The sequence below is a fragment of the Silurus aristotelis genome, assembly GCF_946808225.1.
Source record: "Silurus aristotelis genome assembly, chromosome: 10".
Taxonomy (NCBI): Eukaryota; Metazoa; Chordata; class Actinopteri; order Siluriformes; family Siluridae; genus Silurus; species Silurus aristotelis.
Genome location: NC_139583.1, coordinates 14394224 through 14406381, shown reverse-complemented (window position 1 = coordinate 14406381; position 12158 = coordinate 14394224). Strand labels below are relative to the sequence as shown.

Here is a 12158-nt window from a genome sequence, read left to right as displayed (position 1 = left end):
TTCCCTTTATTTAAGTTTGGAGACCCAAGAATGGTGATTATTATGACAGCAAATGGGAACTATATGTGAAATGTGGAGTTTCACATTGGAATGTGAGGCCTCCTTGCTTTATATCAACACTTGACTTACATTTATATTTACAGCATTAAGCAGTCGCCCTTATCCAGAGCGACTTACATTTATCTCATTCATACAACTGAGCAGCTATAGGGTTAAGGGCCTCGCTCAGGGGCCCAGGAGTAGCAGGTTGATTTTGACTATTTCATACTTACAAGCCAAATGCAAAACAGTAAAACTTGAGCAGTGATCGTTCAAACCTGTATTCATATATTTACCATTTGGAAGATTTTCGACTTACCTTTATATTAATGTGTTCAGTAGAGTAGTAGAAGCAACCAATATACACAATAGAACTCTATTTGGCCCAAAGGCTGTTAATGTTAATGTTTGAAGCTTTTTATCTCCTGTTAGAGCCACAGCTCATTGAGCCCACCCCCTCATCTTCCTATTTACAGATTGTCTCTTTAGTTGATGCAGCTTCATCTGTCAGAACTTGGAAAGTGTTTTAACATATTAATATGCATATTCTTAGCATAACTGCATATTTTGTTCTCTGAATGGTAAAATGCCTTGTAATAAAAATAACAAGCTCACATACACAGTTTCAGCTATAAACTATTAAGCTAACCTTCCTAACTGTATCACCTTTTTACTCCATCAGCATGAGCTCATCATTGAAGGTTGTGATTACAGAATTTACCAGTTCCAACATCATGAGTGCCTTTCTCCATTAGCTCACTAGCTTTATGAGAGGTCAAGTTCCAGACTGTTTTTCCCTACATTGGTATCTTTTAACTTTACTGCCTTCCAGCTCAGCCTTCTCTGAAACTGAGACTCATTTCCCTCTCTTCCAAGAATAAAACATTCACACTTGGTTGTTATGGTGACAGATCACTTCTATTATAACTGGTTAACCATGATGCGCTCATATGCCAGGCTCACTGGTGAATAATATGAATTTAATAGACCATGTTATGTTGGAGTTGCTCTGCTGTGGAGTTGCTCTGCTGTGACTGCAGACTTGCTGCTGTTTTGGATATGCCCATTCATTGTTATAAAGTAGCTCCTGAAATAGATGTAATCTGGTGGATGTTATCAAAGAAGCCATGAAGATCCACCATAGTTCCATTTATAATTGCATTTCATATGAATATGTACACACCTGCACATTTTCCTACTGCTGCATAATGAATAATGCATAATCTGTTGATTTTATAGATGTTGGTATGTGTATCTAAAAATACCTGGTCTTTACCCAATTGCATGTCAGTCACATAATAACTGACAGCTGCATATCTCTGGCAATGTAAATGATGTGAACAATGCTAATGTTAATTATGTTGGAAAGATGGAACAAAGCTTCTGCGGCACTTGTTTTTACATGTGAGCCACAATTATTGTGTGGTGTATTGGTTTATTTTTTATTATTTCTAGCAGTACAGTACTTGTAACATGTCTGAAAATAAGGTAGGATAGTGTGCTAAGCTCTTCCCTTCCAGCTATTTTAAAAAGCAGTACTAATAGGCAATGTTTTGAATTACAGCAGGCTGAAGCAGGATGTATATTGAGTTTTATTTATTAAAAGGGATTAAAATGAGGCTAGGTAACAGAGAGACCTAAACTATAGCCCATGGACCTTTTATTTGTCCTGCCATGTCATATATGAGAAAAGGGGTAAAAAAAAATCAATTGTTCTCAGGTGTTAATATTTAACAATAGATTGAATGAAAAGGGACAAGAGTAAAAACTATAAATGATTCTAAAGGTCTAAGCCTCAAGCATCGATTTTAGATCACAGGTTTTGAATGGAAAATGTATAACAAATGTATTTGATAATTTTCTTATAAGCAGTATACAAAATAAAAAAAAAATGCTGTATACAATATTATTGAAAAAATGAGTGAAAAATGCATCCACTGCTGCAAATCCCGGTTTATTTGGAAATCTAAGGGTTCACTAAACAACAAGAAGGAGGAAGTCAGGTGTGTCAGAAGTATTTAAGAGTGGTGCAGGACATGTATGAGGACAGTGTGATAGCAGTGAAGTGTGCAGTAGAAACGGCAGACTGGTTGGACAGGTGGAGGTGGGACTGTATCAAGGATCGGCTATGAGTCCTTTCCTGTTTGCAGTGGTAAAGGACAGGTTGACAGCGCATGTAGGACGTTTTGGGGCCAAAGTGAGAGAGGCCCGATTGAGAGGTTTGGATATGGGCAGAGGAGGGGCATGTGGTATATCAGTAGGAGAATGCTGAGGATGGAGCTGCCAGGAAGGAGGAAAAGAGGACGGCCAAGGAGAAGGTTTATGGATATGGTGAGGGAAGACATGCAGGTAGTTGGTTTGAATGAGGCAGATGTAGAGGACAGGGGGGGTATGGAGACGGATGATCGGCTGTGGCGACCCCTAATGGGAGAAGCCAGAAGAAGAAGAAATGTAAACATTTTATTATCAAAAACAAGACATTTGTCACTGAACAAAAAACATTTTACTTGTTAAGGTGCCTCTGGATAGATAAGAAGCATTTTAAATATGTTTTTATTGGCTAGACATACTTTGTGCACTTTTTTCCAGAACCAAATCATTGTCTGTTGTAAGTAAACTGTCAATCTGCTCATTCTCATTTTTTGCTGTTTTTCTTCCCCAGAGTGACCCATCATTATCAAAACACAAACTACAATGCTAAAATTGTTCTGCTCATGCTTAACTTACAAAGATGCTAAAGTGAGCATGATAGTTACTTATAAGCAGATGATTCTTTGTTTGGTACTTTACAATACCTCTAACTACTTTAATGCTGATATGTTTTTCTTTTTCTGATGCTGTGCTGCGGGTGCAAACTACAAGTCTTAGGCAAACATTTTGATTATAAAACTTTCAACTGTGTAGTAAGTGTGCTAGCAGGAGCTCTATATAACAACTTTGTAATATTTATACATACCTGCTGGATCTATGATGATCACAAATTGTTCTGTATTGTTGAAAGATTTATGACCAAACTTTTGATGTCACCCATATGAGGATGGGTTCCCCTTTGAGTCTGGTTCCTCTCAAGGTTTCTTCCTCATATCATCTAAGGGAGTTTTTCCTTGCCACTGTCGCCACGGCTGCTCATCAGGGACAAACGCACACCATTCACCTTCACTGTTGTTTTCTGTAAAGCTGCTTTGAGACAATGTCTGTTGTGAAAAGCGCTATACAAATAAACTTGACTTGACTTGACTTGACTTTTTCCTAATTCTGAAATGATCCTCTGCTATATTTCTAGTAAAAAAAAAAAATATTAATGTCTGTAATGCAGCAAAGAGTGGGATTTGGAAGGAATGGTGTACATTATAATTACAGCATTAGGGTGTGTCACGGTGTAGCATATGTTTATATATCTATAGAAAATAACCACTGGGGACTGCTATACTAGCAGTTTACTGAATTGACTTGTCCACTGGACAACTAAAAATAAACACAGCTCACCCAGACACTTAATCTGTTAACCCCTGGCACCCAGGCTAGCTATAAGTTGTGTTTAAACACTCCTGTCATTAATAAGTATAATCTGAATAAATGTGTCTGACTGTGTTCTGTATTACTGCTCTGTTTAGTTGGAGTTGGAAAAAATGCAGCTGCATAATCTGGAGCAGGAGCATCGCAAGCTTTCAGCACAGTTGAAGGACGAGCGCGAGAAGAACAAGCATGTGGTAATGATGCTGGTGCGTGAGTGCAAGCAGCTGGCAGCGCGTGTGGTGGAGGAGAGCCAACGAGTTGAGGAGCTCTCATCATCCTCTGAGCAAGAGGGCCGTACCTCAAGTCGCCTTGAAGAGGAGCTGGCTACAGAGCGCAAACGCAGTCAGCAGATGGAAGCAGAAATGGAGAAACAGCTGGCCGAGTTTGACACAGAGCGTGAGCAGCTGCGAGCACGATTGAGTCGTGAGGAGAGTCGAGCCGCTGAACTGCGTGTGGAAAGTGACAATCTGCGGCAACAGGTAAAGCAGCTCAGGATAGAGCAGGGCAAAGATGCTCAGGCTTTATCCTCAGCAGCAGTATCTGCCCCCAGAGCTACACCAGTCAAACCTAAGAGCATAGTGTCAGTTGCTGTGGGGACGGAGGTGACCAGCTCCCGAATGGCTGCCTCACAGACAGACCCACTGCCTGAGAGTGAAATGCCTAAGAAACTGCCTATAAGCATCCCTGTCAAGCCCACAGGCACCAACTACACAAGCATGAACCTCCCCAAGACCCCTACTACTGTAAGAGGTCTACACCATGGAAGCACTCAGGCAGAGAATGGAGGGGAGAGCCAGATGGCACTGAACTCCGCTCACAGTTTACATTCACCTGTCACTGGCACTGCCCTGCCTACGGGTTCTCGTGTTCAGGCAGCCCGCTATAAATTCCAGCCCTCTGCTTCCGAGCAGGACCAAAATGGCATGTCTAACCCAGGCCCTCCATCTCGAGACCTGTCCCCAACTAACCGAGACAACTTTGCTGCTAAGCAGCAGGCACGTCACACAGTGACACAAGTTCTTTCACGTTTTACCAGTCCACCAACAGCAGGCCCTACTACAGCCCTTCGGCCTGGGCTGTCTCATTCCGCTTCAGAGGGAGGACCTTTTGCTGGTCGTCTGGCTCATCCACAGATTGGCATCAAGTCACCCACAGTGGCACGTATTGACAGAGGCAATCCACCACCCATCCCACCAAAAAAACCTGGACTATCTCAGACGCCATCCCCTCCTCATCCACCAATCAAAGTAGTGGGTGAAGCCAGCAGGTCCCCAGCGATTGGGCTTGGGGTAGGACCACCTAAGTCGGCAAGCATCCCCCAGCTTCCTCCCAAACCCTCCATGGATCTGGGGGGTGCCGTGCCAGCCTTGACTGCATCTCAGGTGGGTGAGCCCTGCACTGGCAGGCATCGGGAGCCGCAGGCGGCAGCATGTGTGGATTGTTCCCCTGTCAGCACCACGTCCTCCATCATCGCAACCATTGTCAGTAGCCCTTCTGTAAATCCTGCTAGTGTTCCATCCCATAGCCCCCAGCACTCAGGCAGCCCCCTGGCAGCAGCATCAGGTAAACGGATATTTAGGTCCCATCCACTCTTTTACTACCTCTCCACTACTGTGCAATGCTTTATTTCCAAGCTCAGTGTGCACCTCCTGAGCTCATTGGGAGGTTAATAAACAATACCATGCTTATGGACCAATAGAAACATTTCTATTATTTAGTATATGGAAATTATACCTTCAAAAATGATATTGCAAGCAGTCATGTTATCTGTTAATTAGAAAAATCTGCAAAACCAAGATCATATATGCTATATAGCAACCCAATAACCTTTTCACACTGCTACTAGTTGCAATGTGTGAATGGGTTTGGAGTTAAAGCTTCAATCTTCACATGAACATCTGTTTCTTAAGGACACTTCGCTATAACCTACTTCACTCTGAAGCTGATGCCAGATGCTGCTCTTTCCCTTTTGTTCCCTCCACTTCCATCTGTCTACAGCATGTGCCTGTTCCTGTCTGCCCTATCATTAACCCAATCACCTGCAGTGCCTGCCATTTGCCTATTTATTTGTTTATTTCTTATATCTGTACAAACTCATTGAGACATGTGTTTATTTTCCTGAATACGATGTCCTGTTACATTTAAATTAACCAACTAAACAGGTTAGGCAAATTGATTAATAAATACAGGACTAGAATGACTGATATCGTTCACAATACAAGTTTCAATGCCATTTAATAGTTTTACTTGATTAAATACTTAGAATTAGCCTGTTAGTTTTAGTTAATACTTGTGCCACAAAATGATCATACAATACAGCCTTATCTGGAAAAAGAGGTATTTTTCTGTGTGAGAGAATAGATAGGACCTCTTAAAGCAGAGGGAGTATTCCACCTGCAGCATTTATTGCTAATATATCTGATGCTAAGAACAGGCACTTCACCTTGTAGTGTCTAGCACAAGCATTCTGAGGCTTCACAGCTTATGTGCCTTGTTTAAACCTTTTTACCTTCAAAAATAATATATCTCTTTTGTTTCTTTTTTCAGTTTGCCACTGGCTCTTTTTGTGCTAACAGAGATATATATTCTCTATATACTCAGTTATTTACAATCACACACATTTTAGCAATGCTATCTTTTTTTTCTGGTTTTGAATGGTTATGTTGCTTTTCCTAAACACTTCATTTCTAAAACATATTTCAGTTGTTTTATTTTTATTCTACTTTTACAGATATGTCTGATTGCCTGATTATAATGAGTTTAACAGATATGGAACTGCATTTACCACGTTTATCTAGTGCAGTTTGCATGAATTTTTCTGACAATGTCCTGACTTAAATGCTGATGGACAATTTTACAAACAAATTGCAACATTTACCATAGACAACAATTTCAATCTATTAGAATGCAATGTTTCTGGCATCGTGCCAAAATGTGGGCCTCCTGAAATAGTCACCTCCAAAATAGCAACATAGCTGACTCAGGTCCAGTTTATTCAGTTAATGTCAACAGGAGAGAACTGGGTGACTGTTTACAGTTATGGAGCACATTTTGGTGCAACCTTTCGATGCACTCCCTTGAGTAACTGCTGCGCTTACCCCTCTCAGGCTGGTGTCCCTCCATAGTCTCCCCGTTAACCTGTGGTGAACCCGTCCCCCTGGATGACGGGCACACCCTTTTGCTCCAAGCTGCTTCCCAGGGAAATGTCACTTTATTGTCTATGCTGCTTAATCAAGATCCATCAATGGATGTTAGTCACCTCCAACAAGACCTAACCTCTGCCTTGTTTTCTGCTGCTCAAAATGGACACACAGGTATGGATACACTGGGATTTTCTGCTAAATGTAGAAAATTCGAAAGACTGGGTAGAGTCTGTTACACTTGTTTTTTTGGGAGTAATTCTTATGAAAAGAGTCAAAGATTGAATTGTATTTATGTATACATTTTCTAAGTGCAATATAGTCACTGTATATACACAGTGTGTGTGAGTATGTGTATCTACAGTGAGGAAAATAAGTATTTGAACACCCTGCTATTTTGCAAGTTCTCCCACTTAGAAATCATGGAGGGGTCTGAAATTGTCATCGTAGGTGCATGTCCACTGTGAGAGACATAATCTAAAAAAAAAAATCCAGAAATCACAATGTATGATTTTTAAACTATTTATTTGTATGATACAGCTGCAAATAAGTATTTGAACACCTGTCTATCAGCTAGAATTCTGACCCTCAAAGACCTGTTAGTCTGCCTTTAAAATGTCAACCTCCACTACATTTATTATCCTAAATTACATGCACCTGTTTGAGGTCGTTAGCTGCATAAAGACACCTGTCCACCCCATATCAGTAAGAATCCAACTACTAACATGGCCAAGACCAAAGAGCTGTCCAAAGACACTAGAGACAAAATTGTACACCTCCACAAGGCTGGAAAGGGCTACGGGGAAATTGCCAAGCAGCTTGGTGAAAAAAGGTCCACTGTTGGAGCAATCATTAGAAAATGGAAGAAGCTAAACATGACTGTCAATCTCCCTCGGACTGGGGCTCCATGCAAGATCTCACCTCGTGGGGTCTCAATGATCCTAAGGAAGGTGAGAAATCAGCCCAGAACTACACGGGAGGAGCTGGTCAATGACCTGAAAAGAGCTGGGACCACCGTTTCCAAGGTTACTGTTGGTAATACACTAAGACGTCATGGTTTGAAATCATGCATGGCACGGAAGGTTCCCCTGCTTAAACCAGCACATGTCCAGGCACGTCTTAAGTTTGCCAATGACCATTTGGATGATCCAGAGGAGTCATGGAAGAAAGTCATGTGGTCAGATGAGACCAAAATAGAACTTTTGGGTCATAATTCCACTAAACGTGTTTAAAGGAAGAAGATTGATGAGTACCATCCCAAGAACACCATCCCTACTGTGAAGCATGGGGGTGGTAGCATCATGCTTTGGGGGTGTTTTTCTGCACATGGGACAGGGTGACTGCACTGTATTAAGAAGAGGATGACCGGGGCCATGTATTGCGAGATTTTGGGGAACAACCTCCTTCCCTCAGTTAGAGCATTGAAGATGGGTCGAGGCTGGGTCTTCCAACATGACAATGACCCGAAGCACACAGCCAGGATAACCAAGGAGTGGCTCTGTAAGAAGCATATCAAGGTTCTGGCGTGGCCTAGCCAGTCTCCAGACCTAAACCCAATAGAGAATCTTTGGAGGGAGCTCAAGCTCCGTGTTTCTCAGCGACAGGCCAGAAACCTGACTGATCTAGAGAAGATCTGTGTGAAGGAGTGGGTCAAAATCCCTCCTGCAGTGTGTGCAAACCTGGTGAAAAACTACAGGAAACGTTTGACCTCTGTAATTGCAAACAAAGGCTCCTGTACCAAATATTAACATTGACTTTCTCAGGTGTTCAAATACTTATTTGCAGCTGTATCATACAAATAAATAGTTAAAAAATCATATATTGTGATTTCTGGAATTTTTTTTTTAGATTATGTCTCTCACAGTGGACATGCACCTACGATGACAATTTCAGACCCTCCATGATTTCTAAGTGGCAGAACTTGCAAAATAGCAGCGTGTTCAAATACTTATTTTCCTCACTGTATGTGCATACTGAATGTTCTAATCCCTGTAGAATGCTTAAGTCTGCTGCTGAGTTTGGGAGCGTCTGCTGATGCTTCTGATGAAAATGGATTTACCTCCTTACACATTGCTGCTGCTAATGGCCACCATGGGTGAGCAGATCTTCCTGCTTTAATCTTTGCTGCTGTTCCTTTTAAAACATACAAGTCATACAGCTCATGGTTTGATCCCATTTCAGGTCACTCTATTTTATGGAGTTTGGCATGTTGTTCCTGTGTCTTTCAGAGTTTACTTCACCTCCCAAACGCATGACGGAGCGTGGTTATTTCAGTTCAATTCAAAATGTTCATTCCCCTCTGACTCCTTCCAGCAACGAGATATTTCTTTTCACATCTCTGCTGCTCACCAAATGTTTTTTTTTTCCACACTGTGTCAACTTTGAATGGTGTGAATAAAAAAAAACACCAGGAGAAACCACTTTGTATATTAATACTTGAAAACTGGCTCATGGGTGCCAGAAATTCAGCAAAATCATAGTTACTGACATTGGTTTCATGTTCTAATGTTTGATTTGAGCATTAACTGAAACTCTTGACCTGGCTTGGTAATTGCATGAATGAGAGAAGGTGTAATGGTGTTCCTAATAAAGTGACTGTACTGTATTATAATATGCAAAAATGTCTATTTAACCATTTGATTAATAATATTTGTAATTTTTATACACATATATATATATATATATATATATATATATATATATATATATATATATATATATATATATATATATATATATATATATAAAATGTACCAAGAATCTACATGTACATTTGATCTTTCATTTTCGTTAACTGACTTATCCACAGTGGATCTGGAGCCTGATGTATTTAAATTATTTTGCCAGTAGAGTATACCATCCAAAATAGTGGATGGTTATTTATTGTCACAATTAATTGAATGGAAGAGAGGAGTGTCTCTCTAAAAATTTTCACAGAGCTTTTGCTATCTTAAATTTAGTAAACTCTTGAATGATTGCTCTGCTAGTCATGTAGATGTGGCTCAAGGCTATATTAAACACAAGTCAGGCATGTCCTTGTGTGCTCTAAACACACAGGCATGACACAACATTGGCAAATTGCTATCGTGCCTCGAAGTACTTGTGTTTTGCGCTTAGATCCTAACTTGATCTATTTCAAAGCGAAATTAGATTAGATGCATCATTGCAACTGGATGCATACTTGCAGGTGTGTGAGGGTTCTGCTGGGACATGGCACGGAAGTGGAGCGTGAATGCGTAGGGGGTCAGACTGCATTGATCCTGGCCTCTGAGCATGGCAGCGCAGAGTGTGTGAGAACCCTGCTGGATGCTGGAGCAAACCGTTCACACATTACTGCTGTGAGTTTTTTTTTTTTTTTTTTTTTTTTTTTTTTTTTAATTACACTCACAGAAAAACAGTGTATTACTGTTTTTTCCCTTAGACTAATAAGTTCTTATTTTGCCTCTGCCAATTAAACACCGATTTATTTAGCATGCTTTGCATGTGTTTGATTCTGCATTTTTTTTAATTTGCATCTGAACTACAAGATTGTCTTCATCAGTGGCTCTCTTGCATACAGGATAGCTGCACTGCACTTCACGCTGCAGTTAGTTCGGGACATGTGGATGCCCTAAAGCTTCTGCTGTACCATCCGTCTCCTTTGGCTGAGACGGGTGGCTCAGCGGACAGCATAGACGCCCAGCACACACACCCCAGAACCGTCATGATCCGTCATACACTAAACCTTGCCAACCAGGATGGATGGACTGCTGCACATATTGCTGCATCCAGAGGCTACAAGGTAAGGAAAACTTGCACATATAAATGGCCACTCACACACACAAGTATAAGTACTTACAATCTATAGAATTAGGTTTTAGGAATACACAACTCTGCCACATTGATTCCACAAAATATTGTCTCTGTTTACATTTACTAACAAAAAATGTAAATAGTGTCATAAATTGTAGGGCCACAATATGCACCATTGTACAAGTACACCATGAGAGATTATTTTGATGTTGATAGCAAACTCTATTAATTAAACTCTCCTGATCTAACTAATCAGTCCAAAATCTCCTATATGTTCAGTTAAAAGCTGGTAATTCAGAAGGCCATATTTTAGGATTAAATTTATTTTCATGCTCATCAACTTATTTAGTCAGTCATTACACCTTGTGGATCGGGACGTTGTCATCCAGGTAGAGTTCACCAATTAGAGTGCAATTAGAATAGAATAGTCTGTATTTGCCACATATACATTACACACACATTTTTGCATTGCTCGGAAGCTGGTGTCAGAACGCAGTCATCCCATGGAGCACAGAGGAGACGAATGGACAAAAACTATATGCATTGTGTTGTCACAGTTCAGTGGACATCATCCTATTTATATTTGAATGAACTTTCGCTTGTTTACACGTCGCACTGTTTGGCTTTCAGAAATGCCTGGAAGTATTGTGTAGCCACAGTCAACAGGATATAGAGAAGCGGGACAAATGCAACCGCACTATACATGATGTGGCTACAGATGATTGCAAAGACCTGCTGGAGAACCTGGGTGAGTGTGTGTGCGCACATGTGGTGTGTGTATTTGCATGTGCCTATATTGTATTAGTCATTCAATGTAAGCCATATATGTACTAAAGTGCTGTATGTATGATGTACAGAACTGAATGCTCCTCATCTACATATGCAGCAGCCATCCGGAAATGGATAATTGGGATAAACGGGATTTTTTTTTAATCCCGTCTTACTACTATCTCTTATTTTACTGTGAATATATAATAATTTACATAGGATATTTTTTTAAAGGTGATTTTTTTCTAAAGTATACTCTCTGTGAATAAATCTCAAATTGCAGTCTTTTAGGTACAACATGCACTGTCTAAATGCCAATATGTTATACTTTGTGCATTAACCATATAATGCGCATAATGTAGAGCTTTTAGTCTTTATGGTGTCCATGGCAAAATATAAGCTCATTGCATTATTAAATGCAGCAAAATAATTTTATTAAGCCATGTGGCTCTTGAGAACCCTGTTGATGAGCTAGTTTTGAAGTACTCATGAAGGTCCTTAAGCAAGGTGTGTTGTAGCTTTTGTATAGTACATATAAAGTTAAGTTGAACTAAACTTTTAATGATGACTCTTGCATTTTGATGTCCACTCTGCCAGACTGCTACATGGTGGTGGTGCAGGTCTACATGGGCTCACATGAGCACCTGTGTCCTGTTGATTTAATGGAGGATGGCGCTACTATCGGCACAGTTAGCATCCAGCGTCGCACCAGCTGGCCAGAGTTATGGCGAATTCTTGGTCACCTGCTAACCGATCACCTGCAACTGGTGTGTGGGAGCTGGGAGAGGCAGGAGGGACTGGGAGGAGCAGATAACCTTTTGGGTCTTTCCGTAAACAGTGTGGCCTCAGTAAAAATAGGTGAGCCTCGGAAACTTTTTAAAGACACCATATGCACTTCCTTTG

General features: G+C 40.7%; 1 protein-coding gene across 1 annotated transcript in view; it reads left to right on the top strand.

Annotated features, from left to right (window-relative positions):
- cttnbp2 (cortactin binding protein 2) overlaps nucleotides 1-12158 on the top strand; it is a 45769-nt gene that overhangs the window by 22253 nt on the left and 11358 nt on the right. The window contains exons 4-10 of the mRNA XM_083553214.1: nucleotides 3654-5118; nucleotides 6663-6869; nucleotides 8691-8790; nucleotides 9883-10033; nucleotides 10255-10476; nucleotides 11118-11235; nucleotides 11853-12113. Coding sequence (XP_083409340.1) covers nucleotides 3654-5118; nucleotides 6663-6869; nucleotides 8691-8790; nucleotides 9883-10033; nucleotides 10255-10476; nucleotides 11118-11235; nucleotides 11853-12113 — 2524 coding nt within the window. The remainder of the gene's footprint in view (nucleotides 1-3653; nucleotides 5119-6662; nucleotides 6870-8690; nucleotides 8791-9882; nucleotides 10034-10254; nucleotides 10477-11117; nucleotides 11236-11852; nucleotides 12114-12158) is intronic.